We start from the raw sequence: 14208 nt of genomic DNA on the forward strand, positions 1-14208 counted from the left end.
ATGAACGGTTTGGATCATCCTATGGTGCGGGCCATACCGTACTTTTAATAAAGTGAGGAGTGTCCTCATCAAAATACGGTAGTGCGGATATTCGGCCAACGCTTGACCCTTAACTGATTTTTGAGGAACATATTGCAAACTGAATTCAGAAAGGGCGATTGCCCAACGGCCTATTTTATTTCTTAATATAGGCTTATTTAGCATATATTTGATCAAATCAGTTTTACAGACCAAATATACTAATGCAGGAAGTAAATAATATCTTAGCTTAGTACAGAAAAATACAAAGCTAATGTAGACACCCCATTTTGACCGTGCCCTGCACCTCCATGTTTTGTGCTTAACTTTTCCAAATCAGTGCGTTATGGTCCCTAATTACACCCTGGGCTAGCTTAGGGTCCCACCAAGGTCCCTGTGAAATTTTGTCAAGATCCGATCACGTTTGCCTAGCGAACGAGCTAAGTGTAGACACCCCATTTTGACAGGACCCTAAACCCGCGTATTCGAATGAAATCCCGAGGTCAGGCGGAAAATGAATGAATGTGGGGCCCGCTGATGTGGGACCCGCTCGTGTGGGGCCCGCCTGTGTGGGGCCCGCTTTTGTGGGACCCATTTGTGTGGGACCCGCTGATGTGGGACCCGCTCGTGTGGGGCCCGCCTGTGTGGGACCCGCTTTTGTGGGACCCATTTGTGTGGGACCCGCTGATGTGGGGCCCGCTGATGTGGGACCCGTTTGTGTGGGGCCCGCTAATGTGGGGCCCGCTGATGTGGGACCCGTTTGTGTGGGGCCCGCTAATGTGGGATCCAATTGTATTCAACGAGAGAATAAGGACAGTCATCATTTTCTTTGGTTTTAAAAATGGGCGTAATGAGTAGTTTTGGTTTTCGTATGGCATCCGATGCCTTTGAAAATTGTTTTTTATTTTTTTATTTATTTTTTTGCAAAATTTAAGGGAATTAGGGGTGACAAGAGGGGGACAAAAACTATCATTTCCTCCCCTCATGATGACTCATGATGGGGTTTTCTGATCTCTCTCTCTCGCGAAGAAAAACGAGAGGAGGAGAACAGCAAAGGAAGAAAAGAGAAAAAAAAACGACAGTGGAGAAGAAAAAATTGGCAGAGAGAGAGATCCCCATTTTTTTCAAACCCTAACCCATGCTTTTCCGATCTTTTTCTTCTTTTCTGGCAAGATCCGACCGCCGGATTTTCTCCACATCACTCCCTTCACCACTTGTTAGCCACCGTACTCCTTCTTCTCCGGTAAAAGCTCCTTCTCCGGTAGAATTTTAAGCTCCGATCCTTCTCCGGTCAGATCCATCGGATCTCCGATCCTTCTCCGGCAACCTCTACACCTCCAATCCTACGGCTTCCATTTTCTCCGGCCGTGTTCCGATCATCTTCCCCCATTTTCCTCCGGCCTTTTCTGCAAATCTGAGATTCATTTTTTCCGATCTAAGCTCCGATCTGAGATCCTTCTCTGATACTTCTCCGATCCATCTCCGATTCATTTCCGATCCAAACCTTAGCTCCGATCGTCTTCTCCGATCTTTGTAATCCGTCGCGATCTCCTCAATTTACTGCAAACCTATTCTCTTACTGTTGATCGAGGAAGAACCAGAGTAGATTGGACCAAAGCATAGCTAGAATTGACTCAAAAAAAGGTATTTCCCTTCATAATTCTTCTCATTTTATTTTTTATATACTTTCAATGCTTATGCTTAGAACTGGAAATTTAAATCATGTTTTCTCTGGATGTTAGCTTTTCCTGTGTGATTTTTTTTTTTTTTTTTTTTTATATATACAAAGTTTATGTTTCAGTTGATTGTATTTGAGTAGATTTGAATAGGAATCTGGTTTTGTTGTTTTAATGGATGTTCCTAACAATTTGGTTAAAAATAATAATAAGAGAAAAACTACTGTGAAAGGAAGTCTTCGCTGGATTTTCTGAGATTTTGATTGTAATATTTCTAGTTATGGGGGCCCGTTTGTGTGGGGCCCATTTGTGTGGGACCCGCTGGTGTGGGGCCTGCTGATGTGGGACCCGCTGTGTGTGGGACCCGTTTATGTAGGACCCGCTGATGTGGGACCCGCTTGTGTGGGGCCTGCTGATGTGGGACCTGTTTTGTGTGGGACCCGTTTATGTAGGACCCGCTTGTGTGGGGCCCGCTTGTGTGGGGCCTGCTGATGTGGGACCTGTTTTGTGTGGGACCCGTTTATGTAGGACCCGCTTGTGTGGGGCCCGCTTGTGTGGGGCCTGCTGATGTGGGACCTGTTTTGTGTGGGACCCGTTTATGTAGGACCCGCTTGTGTGGGGCCCGCTGGTGTGGGGCCCGCTGATGTGGGACCCGTTTATGTGGGACCCGCTTGTGTGGGGCCCACTGATGTGGGACCCGTTTTGTGTGGGGCCCGCTGATGTGGGGTCCGCTGATGTGGGACCCGCTGGTGTGGGGCCCGCTAATGTGGGATCCGCTTGTATTCAAAGAGAGGATAAGGACAGTCATCATTTTCTTTGGTTTTAAAATTGGGCGTAATGAGTATGTTTTTTTTGTTTTCTTTTGGTATCCGATGCATGTAATGATTTTTATTTTTTTTATTTTTTTATTTTTTTTGAAAAATTAAGAAAATGGGGGGGGACATGAGGGGGACAACCACTCTCCTCATGATGAGTCTCCCTCCGATCTCTCTCTCTCTCGCGAAGAAAAACCAGAGGGAGGAAAATAGCAGAAAGAGGAGGGGAAGAGTCCTTGATCTTCTTCTCCGGTAGTTTGGCCGGAGCCAAGACCGCGCCCGATCCAATTTGCGCCTTCACATCGTCCGTTTACTGTGTGAGCTTTCAATCATTTATCTTCAGCTCTGTTGACTCCAACGGAATCCGAACTCCCAACTCCGACGATTTCGTCAATTCTTTAGTCCACGCCTGAGGATTCAGTTTCAGAGTTCCTGTCCTCAAGGATCAGGCTATGACAGAACGTTTCTTGAGCCAACCTCTTCCCTTCCTGCCTTAGAGTTTTTGCAGGTTAAGGGATTTCCTTCTCTTAGAGTATTTAACTAGTTAGAACCCTTCTCAGGGCAATGATAAGGTTACTTGGAGCCCATTTTTGTGTGTGTTTGGGAGACTCGCCCGGTCTCATTCTCTCGTTAGTCCTCTTTGTGTGCCGTTTGGTTTTGGGAGAACACCCTACTCGGCTTGGCTTCATACCCCTACCTTTATGGGTATTGGGTTGCACATTTGTTGCACCCTAGGGCTAGGTAGCTGTCCGGCCCGGCTGGGTGTTTCACCTTTGCCAAATATCCACACGGTCTCTTATTCCTTTTAGACCCGCCCGGTCTCATTCTCTTGCTAAACCTCCTCTTTGTGCGCCGTTTGGTTTTGGGAGAACACCCTACTCGGCTTGGCTTCATACCCCTACCCTTATGGGTATTGGGTTGCACATTTGTTGCACCCTAGGGCTAGGTAGCTGTCCGGCCCGGCTGGGTGTTTTACCTTTGCCAAATATGCACAGGGTCTCTTATTCCTTTTTACGTCATTTGTGTCTCGGAGACAAGCCTCGTCTCATATAGAGAGTTTCCCCTTTAGGAGGCTTACCTAGCCTCATGTTAGAGTGGCCTCCCCTTTTAGAGTTGAGTCTTTAACTCGGTAGTGTTATTAGAGAGTCTCTGACTCATTTGTTCCCCCCCTTTAGTGTTTTTAGTTAGGAGTTTCTCCTTTAGAGTTGTCGTTATTTCATTTTGATTAGAGACTAACTCAGTCTTATTAGAGCTTTGCTTGCTTGGGATCTTGGATCGTTTTCTCTCTTCTTGGGACGCTATCTTTCTTGTTGTGGTTCGTCTCTTTGAGGCGTTAGTTGCTTATTCCGGGTTTCCCCTTTTGGATTTAGGGCTTTGCCCTAGTTTATGGTTGTTCTTGCGTGTTCCCTTTAAGATTGAAAACATTTAAAGGTCCTAAGCATTGGAAAAGCTTTAAAATCCAAAAAACATTAGAAATTTAAAACTCAAAAATATTTGAAAAACTTTAAAAATATCAAAAACATTTGAAAATATAAAAAACCTTAAAAAAATCTGAAGTGTGAGTGTTTCTTTTAGAAGCGTAGTTTGAGAGTTCGTTTCGAACTACGTTGGCTTGATCCTCTCTCACGAGGTACGTAGTGCAGCTTGGGATCCATATCCCAAGTCCAGCCAAACTTTTTTGTAAATAAATGTTTTAAACCTTCTTCAAAAACCTTTAAAATCTTGTTTTCAAAAGATCTTCCTCTAGAGTTAGGAGTTTCTCCTAGATAGAGAGTTTTAGAGTTAGGGTTTTTCTTTTGATAGGTTGTTTGATTGTTTGTTTGTTGTGTGCTTGTTTTAGAGTTAGGGGTTTGTCCTAGAGTTATAGGAGCGCCTCCGTCCGGTCAGTTGGCGATTCACATCGCCGACCGATGACTAGGTCTTGGATACGTTAGCAATCCTATTGTTTTCCTTAGGGCATACAGCCTAGTTACACGTAGGTTGTAGGAACCACCTGCATTAGCCTAGGGCTAATCTGCATTTAGTTAGGGCATATAGGGTGTCCTAAAATTCACAATTCACTGGAATTTAAATAATCGTACAATAAACTTTAATAACTAGTCCGGTCTTTTAGATCGAGTCTAGGATAGAGGTCTAGGTGTCTTAGGCATCCTAGCTTAGAATAGGCGCGAAGAACTACGTTGCCTTGATTCTCGTGGAGGCGGGGATACGTAGGCTTCTTTGGATGAATACCAGACCATCCGAGGACTCGGGCTAATAATTTAGAGTCTTAGGATTTGTTGTATTGTTATTGTGTGTTTTGATGTGTTTTTCTTATTTTCTAGTACTGATCCTATACCTTTTAGCTATAGCTTGCATGTGATTGCACATCAGAACTTAGACACCCATTAGGCATGTCACTCATAACCTAGCTATGCTTAGGTGCCACATCTTTCATTTTATTTTATGTGTGCTTATTATTTTATCCTCAGGAAATGCATGCTTAGGTAGACGAATCCTGAGGATTGTTCCCATTTCACATGATTTTTACCCAAACTTCTTTGGAGTTAATAATAAATGGCATAAGAGACCAGGTGCTTGCACTTGGGCGAATTGGGGGCGCCTAACCCCTTCCCCATTCGTCATCAGGCACGGACCTTTTGTATCTCTGGTTATCCATTGCAAACAGAGCATTTGTTTTGGTTCCATGGCATGTCCATGGATGGCGACTCTGAGTTATTTTCAGATATATCTTGGTTTCGAGCCCTGGCTCCGGATCAGGATGCATCTCTTTCTTTTTATATCGCCACTCATGCTATGCTGTGAGGGTGGCATCCGTTTCGAGAGTTCCTTGGTAGAGCTCTCCTTCACGTTGTGGAGATCTTAGAGGATTGCGGGTCGCCATCCGTTTCGGCACTCGTCCTCAGGATCGGGGTCCACAGGCTGGCGACTCTGCTGGGGAGTTCTTGAAACATTGCCTAACTCTATAAAAATGCCATTTTTACTAACTTCGGAGAAATTTGAGCTAAAATCATTTTAAATGGGAATTCTATCGTTAGAATCCAGGGGTACCAGATAGGTGCGTAATTAAAACAAGGGATTCACACACTGCACATCATATGTTATCATATTGTTTATTCTTTACTTATTTCATTGTTTTTCATTATTATTGGCTCCACGGGATAGATTGAATGCGTGCCCGACTGGGATGTCATTACACCCTGATGGTACTGTTGAATCTATTTCCAAGCTATGCGCCGGTGCTGCAGCCGTAAACACTGGGCGTACTTGTGTTTACAGCAGTCGATGAGCAATGAAGCATACTATGTATAACATTGGGCGTACTTTTGTTATACATATTAAGTATGTTTCATACGCATAGTACCCATTAGATTGAGTCCGGAGCCCTATTTTGTTTGATATATTATGTATATACTTACTGACTTAGTGAAACCTAACTAGGAAGTACCCGTGTTTATATAAGTATATTACATTCATATAGGGTCGAACATGTGTTGCTCACACATGTGGAGCCTAGAGTTAGGAGCTTTGTCCTATTTGTAGACTAGGGTAGCTCATTTTACATGGCTACAACACGGTCCTAGTTCACTCATCAGTCTGTCTTGAGTCGAGACTTCCTTGACTCCGCTAGATTAGAATTAGGGCTGGTGCCCCTGGTTAGGATTTGTGTGTATGTATATATGCCTATATATACTGATTATGTATATTAGGGTTCTCCTCTTAAGTTAGAGTTCCTTATTCATTTCAATTGGTTATATCCATTCGTTATTCGGATTTAGATCTAGTCAATGGCTTTTGCTTGCCATATCCTTGACCTGGTTTTGTCCTTTGATCTGTTGATTATAGGATTTGACCCGTTGTCATATATGCTCTCACCTTTGGTCGGTCCTTCATTTGGTCACCTTTCTCTGGTAACCATATTCCGAATTTATCCTACCACCGTTGTTCATATATTGAGTTGTGGGAATCCTTTGTCTAGCCGTTATGCTGCCGGATTTTATCCAGAATATTTTGAGCATGATCGCTATCTCTTTGAGTTAGGAAATCCATGAGTTTACCCTACCTTACTTCCTTGTTTAGCGTCGTTATGCTGCCGGATTTGGTCCAGAACATTTTGAGCATAACCGCTATTTCTTAGAATTAGGAAAACCATGAGTTTGCCTTACCTTGACTTCCTTGTATAGCCGTTGTGCTGCCGAATTTTTCGCAACACATGTTGAGCATGATTGCTATCCTTTGGAGTCAGTCTACTTTGTCTTGATTCCCATATATACATTGCTCAGTAGGATTAGATCCTTACCTATTTTGTCTTGAGATCTGGCCGATAGCTCGTTCGCTGTCCTTATGACCATGGTCTAGCATGATTGATCCTCTTGATCGTACAGTTAATGGTATTCATCACCAGATTTAGATCCGGTTTATGACCTACTTCTGTCATCTTATGGCCGTGGTTTATTTTTCTGATCTATTGGCTACCTCTCATCTTTGATGAAAAATTCATTTTCACAGAGTTCATCTTTTTAATGAAATTGATTTTCAGATTACCCTGGTCATTTGTCTATGCAAAGTTATCCCCATTCTCTCCTGATCTTTGTCCTATCTGAATTTTAGGTCGGATCATGGCGAATAATTTGTTAGACAAGTGGATAGCTGAGACTGTTAAATCTTTTCCGTTGAGATGTGAAGAAAGGAGTGTGGCCGAGCGTTTCATCAGTTCTTTTACCCATCTGAATAGTCGTGGTATAAATTGGAAGTTTCTTCAAGCAGCTGCTGGATTTTGGGACCCTGTCTTCCATGTCTTTCGATTTGGATCTTTTGAACTTTGTCCTGTATTTGAAGATTGGTGTGCCTTGCTAGAGCTTCCTCCTGAGGGACTTTGGATCCGACCTTCGAGCATAGACTCTCCTCATGATCTCTTTCGCAGATTATTCGAAAATAAGGTTGTGAAAACTCTGCATTGCTTAACAGAGAGAAATGTGCAATTTCAGACCCTCATTGAGTTGTTTTTCAAAAACGTCGATCCTACTGACTCCCGTTTTCAGGAGTGTCGACGTAATGCGTTAGTCTTTGTTGTCTTTGCACGCCATGTCCTTCGCAGAGACTCTAGTGCCGCCCCTTTCACTTTGTTGGCGATAGTAGATCAGATAAATGAGGGGAGAAATCCTGTCCCTACAATGCTAGCCGAAACCTTTTATGGCTTAGACCTCATTGCTAGTAAAAAGGTGCAGGATAATTTTTTCGGATGTGCTAAGCTGTTATATGTGTGGCTATGTGAGAAACTCACTATCCTTCAGCCACAAAACAGCATTGAGTACACTCTTAAGAGTTTTCATTCTTGGAAGACAAAGGTTAAGCAATCTCAGCTTAATGAATGGCGCCATTGGCTGCAGAATGTAAGGGAAAACCAATTTCATTGGGTGAGTCAATCATGTCCACAAATTATCACCAGCACCTACCCATACTCATTTGTTTATCTTATGGGTTTAGAGAAATCATCTTTCTATGCACCTTTGTGCTTCCCTTGTCAGATTACCGCACACTCTTGTACTCCTAAGGTTATCACACCACCTAGCTGTGAAAACCTTACTCCTGATCTCATTGCATCCATAGTAGCTGCTTGGAGAGACAAAATCGCGGAGAGGAGATCTGCTTTCGCATCTAAACTTCGGAAGGGAGAAATACTGGAGGAGCCTGCAAACAAGAGAGCTCGGATCGAAGAGCTTTGAAGATTCCTTTTCATGAAATTGTCATTTTAATTTCTTCAAATTTCATTGTAAATGGTTACTTTCATCCAATTGTTAACAAAGACTAATGTTTTGATTGTAACTACATTTTGACTATTGATCAATGGAATAGCATTTATGTCTTTCTCTTATCTTATTTGGTACAGAATACTTTATCTCAATGCTTATCGTTTTAATTTAGTATGTTAATTTCCAATACAGGATTCTAAAATCGAGCAAACATCGCTCCCTCAGGTGTCAGTCAACCTGCATGGTCTAGACAGTCAACCACGTCTAGACTCATTCGTCAATTTGAACCGTTAACCTTACCTGAACAATCTGCATCCTCTTTATCTGAATCATCTGAATCCCTAGAGTCTGTCCAAATGGCTGAACCCAATGATGCGCTAACTAAAATTCAAGAGATGATGGTGAATCTTACCCGGGATATGGCCTTTATGAAAGAGGAGATGGCCCAAATGAAAGCCCAGTCTAATGAAAAGGTCTCTACTTCTAGAGCACCTACGGTTCAACCCCCTCCCGCTATACCGGCAAATCCGAGCCCTGCAAATTTGAACCACCCTTTCATTTCACCAGTAGACGTCGACCTAGAGGAAGGGCAGTATGCTGAAGAATATTGCATTCCAGATGTGGCCCGATATAATAAAGAAAAACAGGTAGCTGATCAATTGGAGAAGCTGACAAAAGAAATGGAAGGCTTGAAGCATCAAGGCCCAAAGCAGTTCGATATATCTGAGCTGATAATGTCTCCGGGAGTCACCTTGCCCCCTAAATTCAAAACCCCCGATTACGACAAATATGATGGGACTGGATGTCCCCGGAATCATATGAGGTGGTTTATTGAGATGTCGCAGCAGTGTGGGCTATCTCCTGAGCAAATGGCCAGGGTCTTTCCAATGTCTCTTACTGGGGTGGCGAAGAAGTGGTTTCTACGTCGAAAGCCCGAAGAGGTGAAGACCTTACAAAGCATCTCCAACAAATTTGTAGAGCAGTTTTCTATGGAAGAGGGGATAGAGGTTACCAAAAGGGATCTCAAGCAGTTAAAGCAAGGTCCTCTGGAGACCTTTACTTTTTTCATCCGTCGTTGGCGTCGAAAGTCTGCCCAGCTAAGCGAGAGGCTATCAGAAGAAGATCAGATCAAGCTGGTGATCAAGGGTTTGTCGCCGCAGTATTTCCATTTTTTGTCCCCTCAGCATTACACCGATTTTGACCATCTAATTAAGACTGGGACGAGGACTGAGGATGCAATAGCTAAGGGTCTGAGGGCCAGGCTCCCATCAGAGATCAGGGAAGGAAAGAGACCCGTGGTCGCACAGAAAGAAGTTGACCACGTAAACTATGTTCGCCCGGAGGCCAGGACTGTAACAGAGGTGGCGAGACCAGCCCCAGCCCCAGTAGAACAAAAACCTCTGAGACACTTTGATCCGCTCCCATACCCTTTACCTCTGATTCTGAAAAAGTTGATAAGGGATAAGAAAATCAGGCTACCTGAAATTAGGCCAGTACCTAACCCGTTACCCCCATATTGGAGAGCAGACCAGTATTGTGAATACCACAGAAATTCGGGTCACCTCACTGAAAGATGTCTGGCCTTAAAGCATGCGCTCCAGACTATGTTAGAGAACGGAAAGCTTGAGGTGGAAAGGCCCAATGTAACTCGGAATCCCCTTCCCAATCATCGTGCAATTCCTCCTCCTGCGACGAATGCCATTTTTGTCGAGGAGCCAGTTCTTGATCCATCCATTCTCATTTGTGCAATCACTCCTGATGAACCTTATATTCTAAGATTTGATCCTGAAGAGATCGAGGAGATGGAAAGAGAAAGGTCTTATGCCCTCTGGAGGGGGAGCACCAGCTTGGCAGAGGCGTCCTCTCCATATGTCCTTCGATGTGAAGATGTCGAGGCAGAAAAGGAAACGCCTTATGTTCTAAGGATGGGTGATTTTGAAGAAGAGGAGGTAATTGAAACTCCGTATGTTCTGAGAATGGATGCAGATGATTTGCTTCTGTTAGAAGATCAGTGTGACGAGCTTCGTCATGTTACCAGGGGTGGCCGTGTGTTCAAGCCCGCGGAATTGAGAGCAGAAAACCCTGCAGAAGCAGTAAGAGCAGCTGAGAATCAGGGGCAGAGTAGGCCGAGTGCAGATGAGGAAGAAGATAATCTGTTGAAGCAGCTGAAGAAGACCCAAGCAAACGTTTCCATTTGGGGCCTACTTATGTCTTCGTCTAAGCACAGGAAGGTTGTACTCAAGGAGTTGAATGCTGCTCAGGTGTCAACTGAGATCACTCCCGATGAGTTAGTAAGCCTAGTCGTGGTAACTAGGACTTCCAAGGTAATATCTTTCACGGACGATGATTTACCTCCTGAAGGGAGTGACCATGCCCGTTCACTCAAAATTACTGTGATCTGCAACAAGAAAAGGGTACCCGAAGTGCTAGTCGACAATGGGTCCGCTCTGAATATTTGTCCTCTAAGTACTGCAGCAACTTTGGGCTTCGGGCCCGGGGATTTCATTCCTTCTGAGCAGGGTATATTAGCGTATGATGGCACCCGGCGAGATGTCATCGGAACCCTGGCCACTGAAATCCAGATTGGAGGAGAAGACTTCGACATCGAATTTCAAGTATTGGACATTAAGGCTTCTTTCTTGCTGTTATTGGGTCGACCTTGGCTGCATAAGGTCGGAGTTATCCCTTCTACCCTTCATCAAAAGTTGAAGTTTGTTCATAACGGCAGGGTAGTGACTGTAAAGGGTGACCCGGACTTAGAGATTGGGCAGATTTCACAAGAGCTAGTAGTTGGGAAGGAAGCCGATGTCAGCTTGACAGGTTTTTCACTGGAGGTGTCGGTCATATCCATGAAAGAAGCCATGGGCGAGGAAGTTTTCTTCTTGACTAGCACCAACTCGAATGTAGTCAGGATGATCCGTAAACAAGGTTATATTCCGGGCGCAGGGCTGGGCAAATATCATCAAGGCCCTACTGAGTGGCCTGTGATCAGAACTTTCAATGGTCTCTTTGGCCTGGGATATGAGCCGACCGAGCAGGAGGTCAAGGAAATGAAAAGATACATGCTGAAATGGGCCGAGTGCCGCCGCCGGGGACTAGAATTGCCTATGGGATCAATCAGTCTGGTCAGAAACGGCATTTTCAGAAAAGAGGGGGCAGATTTTCCATTTTGCGGGTTTGCTGAGCCGTGGACCGATGATGTGACAGGGCAGAGGTTTCCAGGTTTCGAAATTTTCTTTAACCTAGAGTTATCAGAAGCGCCAATGGGTGCACAGATTACTGAGGCAGCACCGAAAACTGATTGGGCCGATGTTTTTGAACCAGGCTGTCTGAATGGCATGTTTCAGATTGAATATCCAGTGGCAGCAGTAGTTGGCAGTGAGACCGAAGCATCAGAGGTGGCAGTGATAGGCAGAGATGCATCCATTCTGAACCCTGCAGAGTTAATCACCCCAGCCGAGGGACCCTTGACCAACTGGACCTCCCAGGTTTTACCTCGAGTAGTCTTTCAGTATAGTCCCGTTTCCCCAAAAGAGTCAGTAGTCTCTAAGTATACGTCTACTTCCCAGTCTGATATTGAGTTTGTTTATTCTAACGATTCTTTTGATGCAGGTACCGTAGAAGTTGGATCTGGTTCCGGAGTCGGTGACAAGTCTCTTTCTAATAAGGTCGAGTCCAAGAGTACTTTAGATGATGAGTTTATTCCTTCAACTGCACATATGCCAGCGTTGGTTGAGTTCAATGTTGAGTTGTCTGTTGAGTCTTTGAATACATCGTTAAAGTCCAATGCAATGCCTGCTGTGGGCTATTCCATTCTTGATGTAACCAATTCTATGAATGAAATGAAAGACTCTTTTACATACATCCCTGTTTCTGTTTCTCCTGTTTCCATTTCAAGTACTGAATCTGCTCTTAAAACTGATAATATTAATAATGATAATCAAGATTCCTCCTCTGACGAGGATGCCGACGAAACTCCCCTTGAAATCAAACATATGATTCAACAAGAGGAGAGTCGCCGAGCAAGACCGCTCGAAGAGGAAATTGAAACCGTAAATATTGGTGACGAAACCTTAATTCGGGAAATACGAATTGGCAAAACTTTATCTCCCGAAGAGCGTGAGGAGTTAATCACTTTACTTAAGGAGTTCAAGGAGGTCTTTGCTTGGTCTTATGATGACATGCCGGGATTGAGTGAAGACATTGTCCAGCATCGGTTGCCTTTAATCCCTGGCGCGAAGCCAAAGAAGCAAAAACTCCGAAAACTTAAAACAGAATGGGAGTTAAAAGTTCATGACGAAGTTAAAAAGCTATTAGAAGTAAAATTTATTCAAGTTGTTGAATATCCAGAATGGCTAGCGAATATAGTGCCGGTGCCCAAAAAGGACGGAAAGGTCAGGATGTGTGTGGACTTCAGAGACCTCAACAAGGCGAGTCCGAAAGACGATTTCCCGCTTCCGAACATTGATCTTCTAGTGGACAATACAGCTGGTCACGCTCTGTTATCTTTTATGGATGGGTTTTCGGGATACAATCAGATTAAGATGGCGCCGGAAGATATGATCAAGACAGCGTTTACTACTCAGTGGGGAACTTACTGTTACAGAGTAATGCCTTTTGGGTTGAAGAATGCAGGCGCTACTTATCAGAGAGCTGCGACTGCTCTTCTTCATGATATGATCCACAAAGAAGTCGAAGTCTATGTAGATGATATGATCGTCAAAGGAAAGACTCGGCCGGAGCATACTGTCTCTTTAAGAAAATTCTTTGAAAGAATCAGACAGTATCAGCTTCGTCTGAACCCTAGCAAGTGTGTATTCGGGGTTACTTCAGGAAAGCTACTGGGATTCATGGTGAGCGAAAGGGGAATTGAAGTAGATCCTCAGAAAATCAAAGCGATCCAGGAGATGGAACCGCCGAAGACCGAAAAGCAGATCCGAGGTTTTCTCGGAAAAGTTCAGTATCTGAGACGGTTTATAGCTCATCTAACTATGACCTGTGAGCCTATTTTCAAGCTTCTAAAGAAGAATTCATCGAAGAAATGGACCGAAGAATGCCAAGTGGCTTTTGAAAAAATCAAGCAGTGTTTGTCCTTACCTCCTGTTTTATCCCCTGTCATCCTGGGTCAGCCATTGTTGTTGTATTTATCCATCACGGATACGGCGATGGGTTGTATGCTTGCTCAGCAAGATTCAGGGTTTAAGAAGGAAAGGCCAGTATACTACATCAGCAAGAAGATGCTAGAATACGAAGTGAAATATACAATCTTGGAGAAGACCTGTCTAGCATTAGTTTGGGCAACTCAGAGGCTCCGGCACTACTTGTTATCAAGTAAAGTACTTCTGCTTTCACGAATGGATCCGTTGAAGTATCTGTTTGAGAAGCCTGCTCTTACTGGAAGAACCGCAAGGTGGCTATTATTGTTATCTGAGTTCGACATTACTTATGTCACTCAGAAGTCTGTTAAAGGGCGGGTCATTGCAGAACAGTTAGCTGATTCCCCTGTGGAAGAGAATGCATTCCTAAAGGTTGAATTTCCCGATGAAGAGATTATGGATGTTGAAGAAGATACTCCAAATACCAGATGGACAATGTATTTTGATGGTGCAGTCAACAACCAGGGTCAGGGAATAGGAGCAGTACTCGTATCCCCTCAGAAGGAGTATATTCCTATATCTATCAAGTTGCAGTTTGAGTGCACCAACAACATGGCCGAGTATGAAGCTTGTATTGCCGGACTGGAGGCAGCCTTAGCTTTGCAGATTCAAGACATTGATGTGTTTGGAGATTCCATTTTGATCATTTGCCAGACTAATGGAAAATGGAAGACTCGGGAAGATAAATTGATCCCGTATAATGCATATCTCGAATCTTTGGTCCAGAAGTTCAGGAGCATTACGTTCACTCACTTGTACAGAACAAAGAATCATTTTGCTGATGCTTTGG

The 14208-nt window shown here is 43.9% G+C and overlaps 1 protein-coding gene across 1 annotated transcript; it reads left to right on the forward strand.

Annotated features, from left to right (window-relative positions):
• Positions 1 to 1133: 1133 nt before the first annotated feature.
• LOC143856636 (uncharacterized) lies at positions 1134 to 11883 on the forward strand. Its single transcript, XM_077366904.1, has 3 exons — positions 1134 to 1662; positions 8455 to 11750; positions 11875 to 11883. Exons 2-3 carry the CDS (start codon positions 8619 to 8621, stop codon positions 11881 to 11883), a joined length of 3141 nt encoding a protein of 1046 aa, XP_077223019.1. The 5' UTR covers positions 1134 to 1662; positions 8455 to 8618.
• Positions 11884 to 14208: the final 2325 nt, after the last annotated feature.

Source organism: Tasmannia lanceolata, unplaced genomic scaffold, assembly GCF_043159265.1.
Source record: "Tasmannia lanceolata isolate RefF3 unplaced genomic scaffold, GAP_Taslan_0.1 ptg000023l, whole genome shotgun sequence".
In the NCBI taxonomy this organism is placed as follows: domain Eukaryota; kingdom Viridiplantae; phylum Streptophyta; class Magnoliopsida; order Canellales; family Winteraceae; genus Tasmannia; species Tasmannia lanceolata.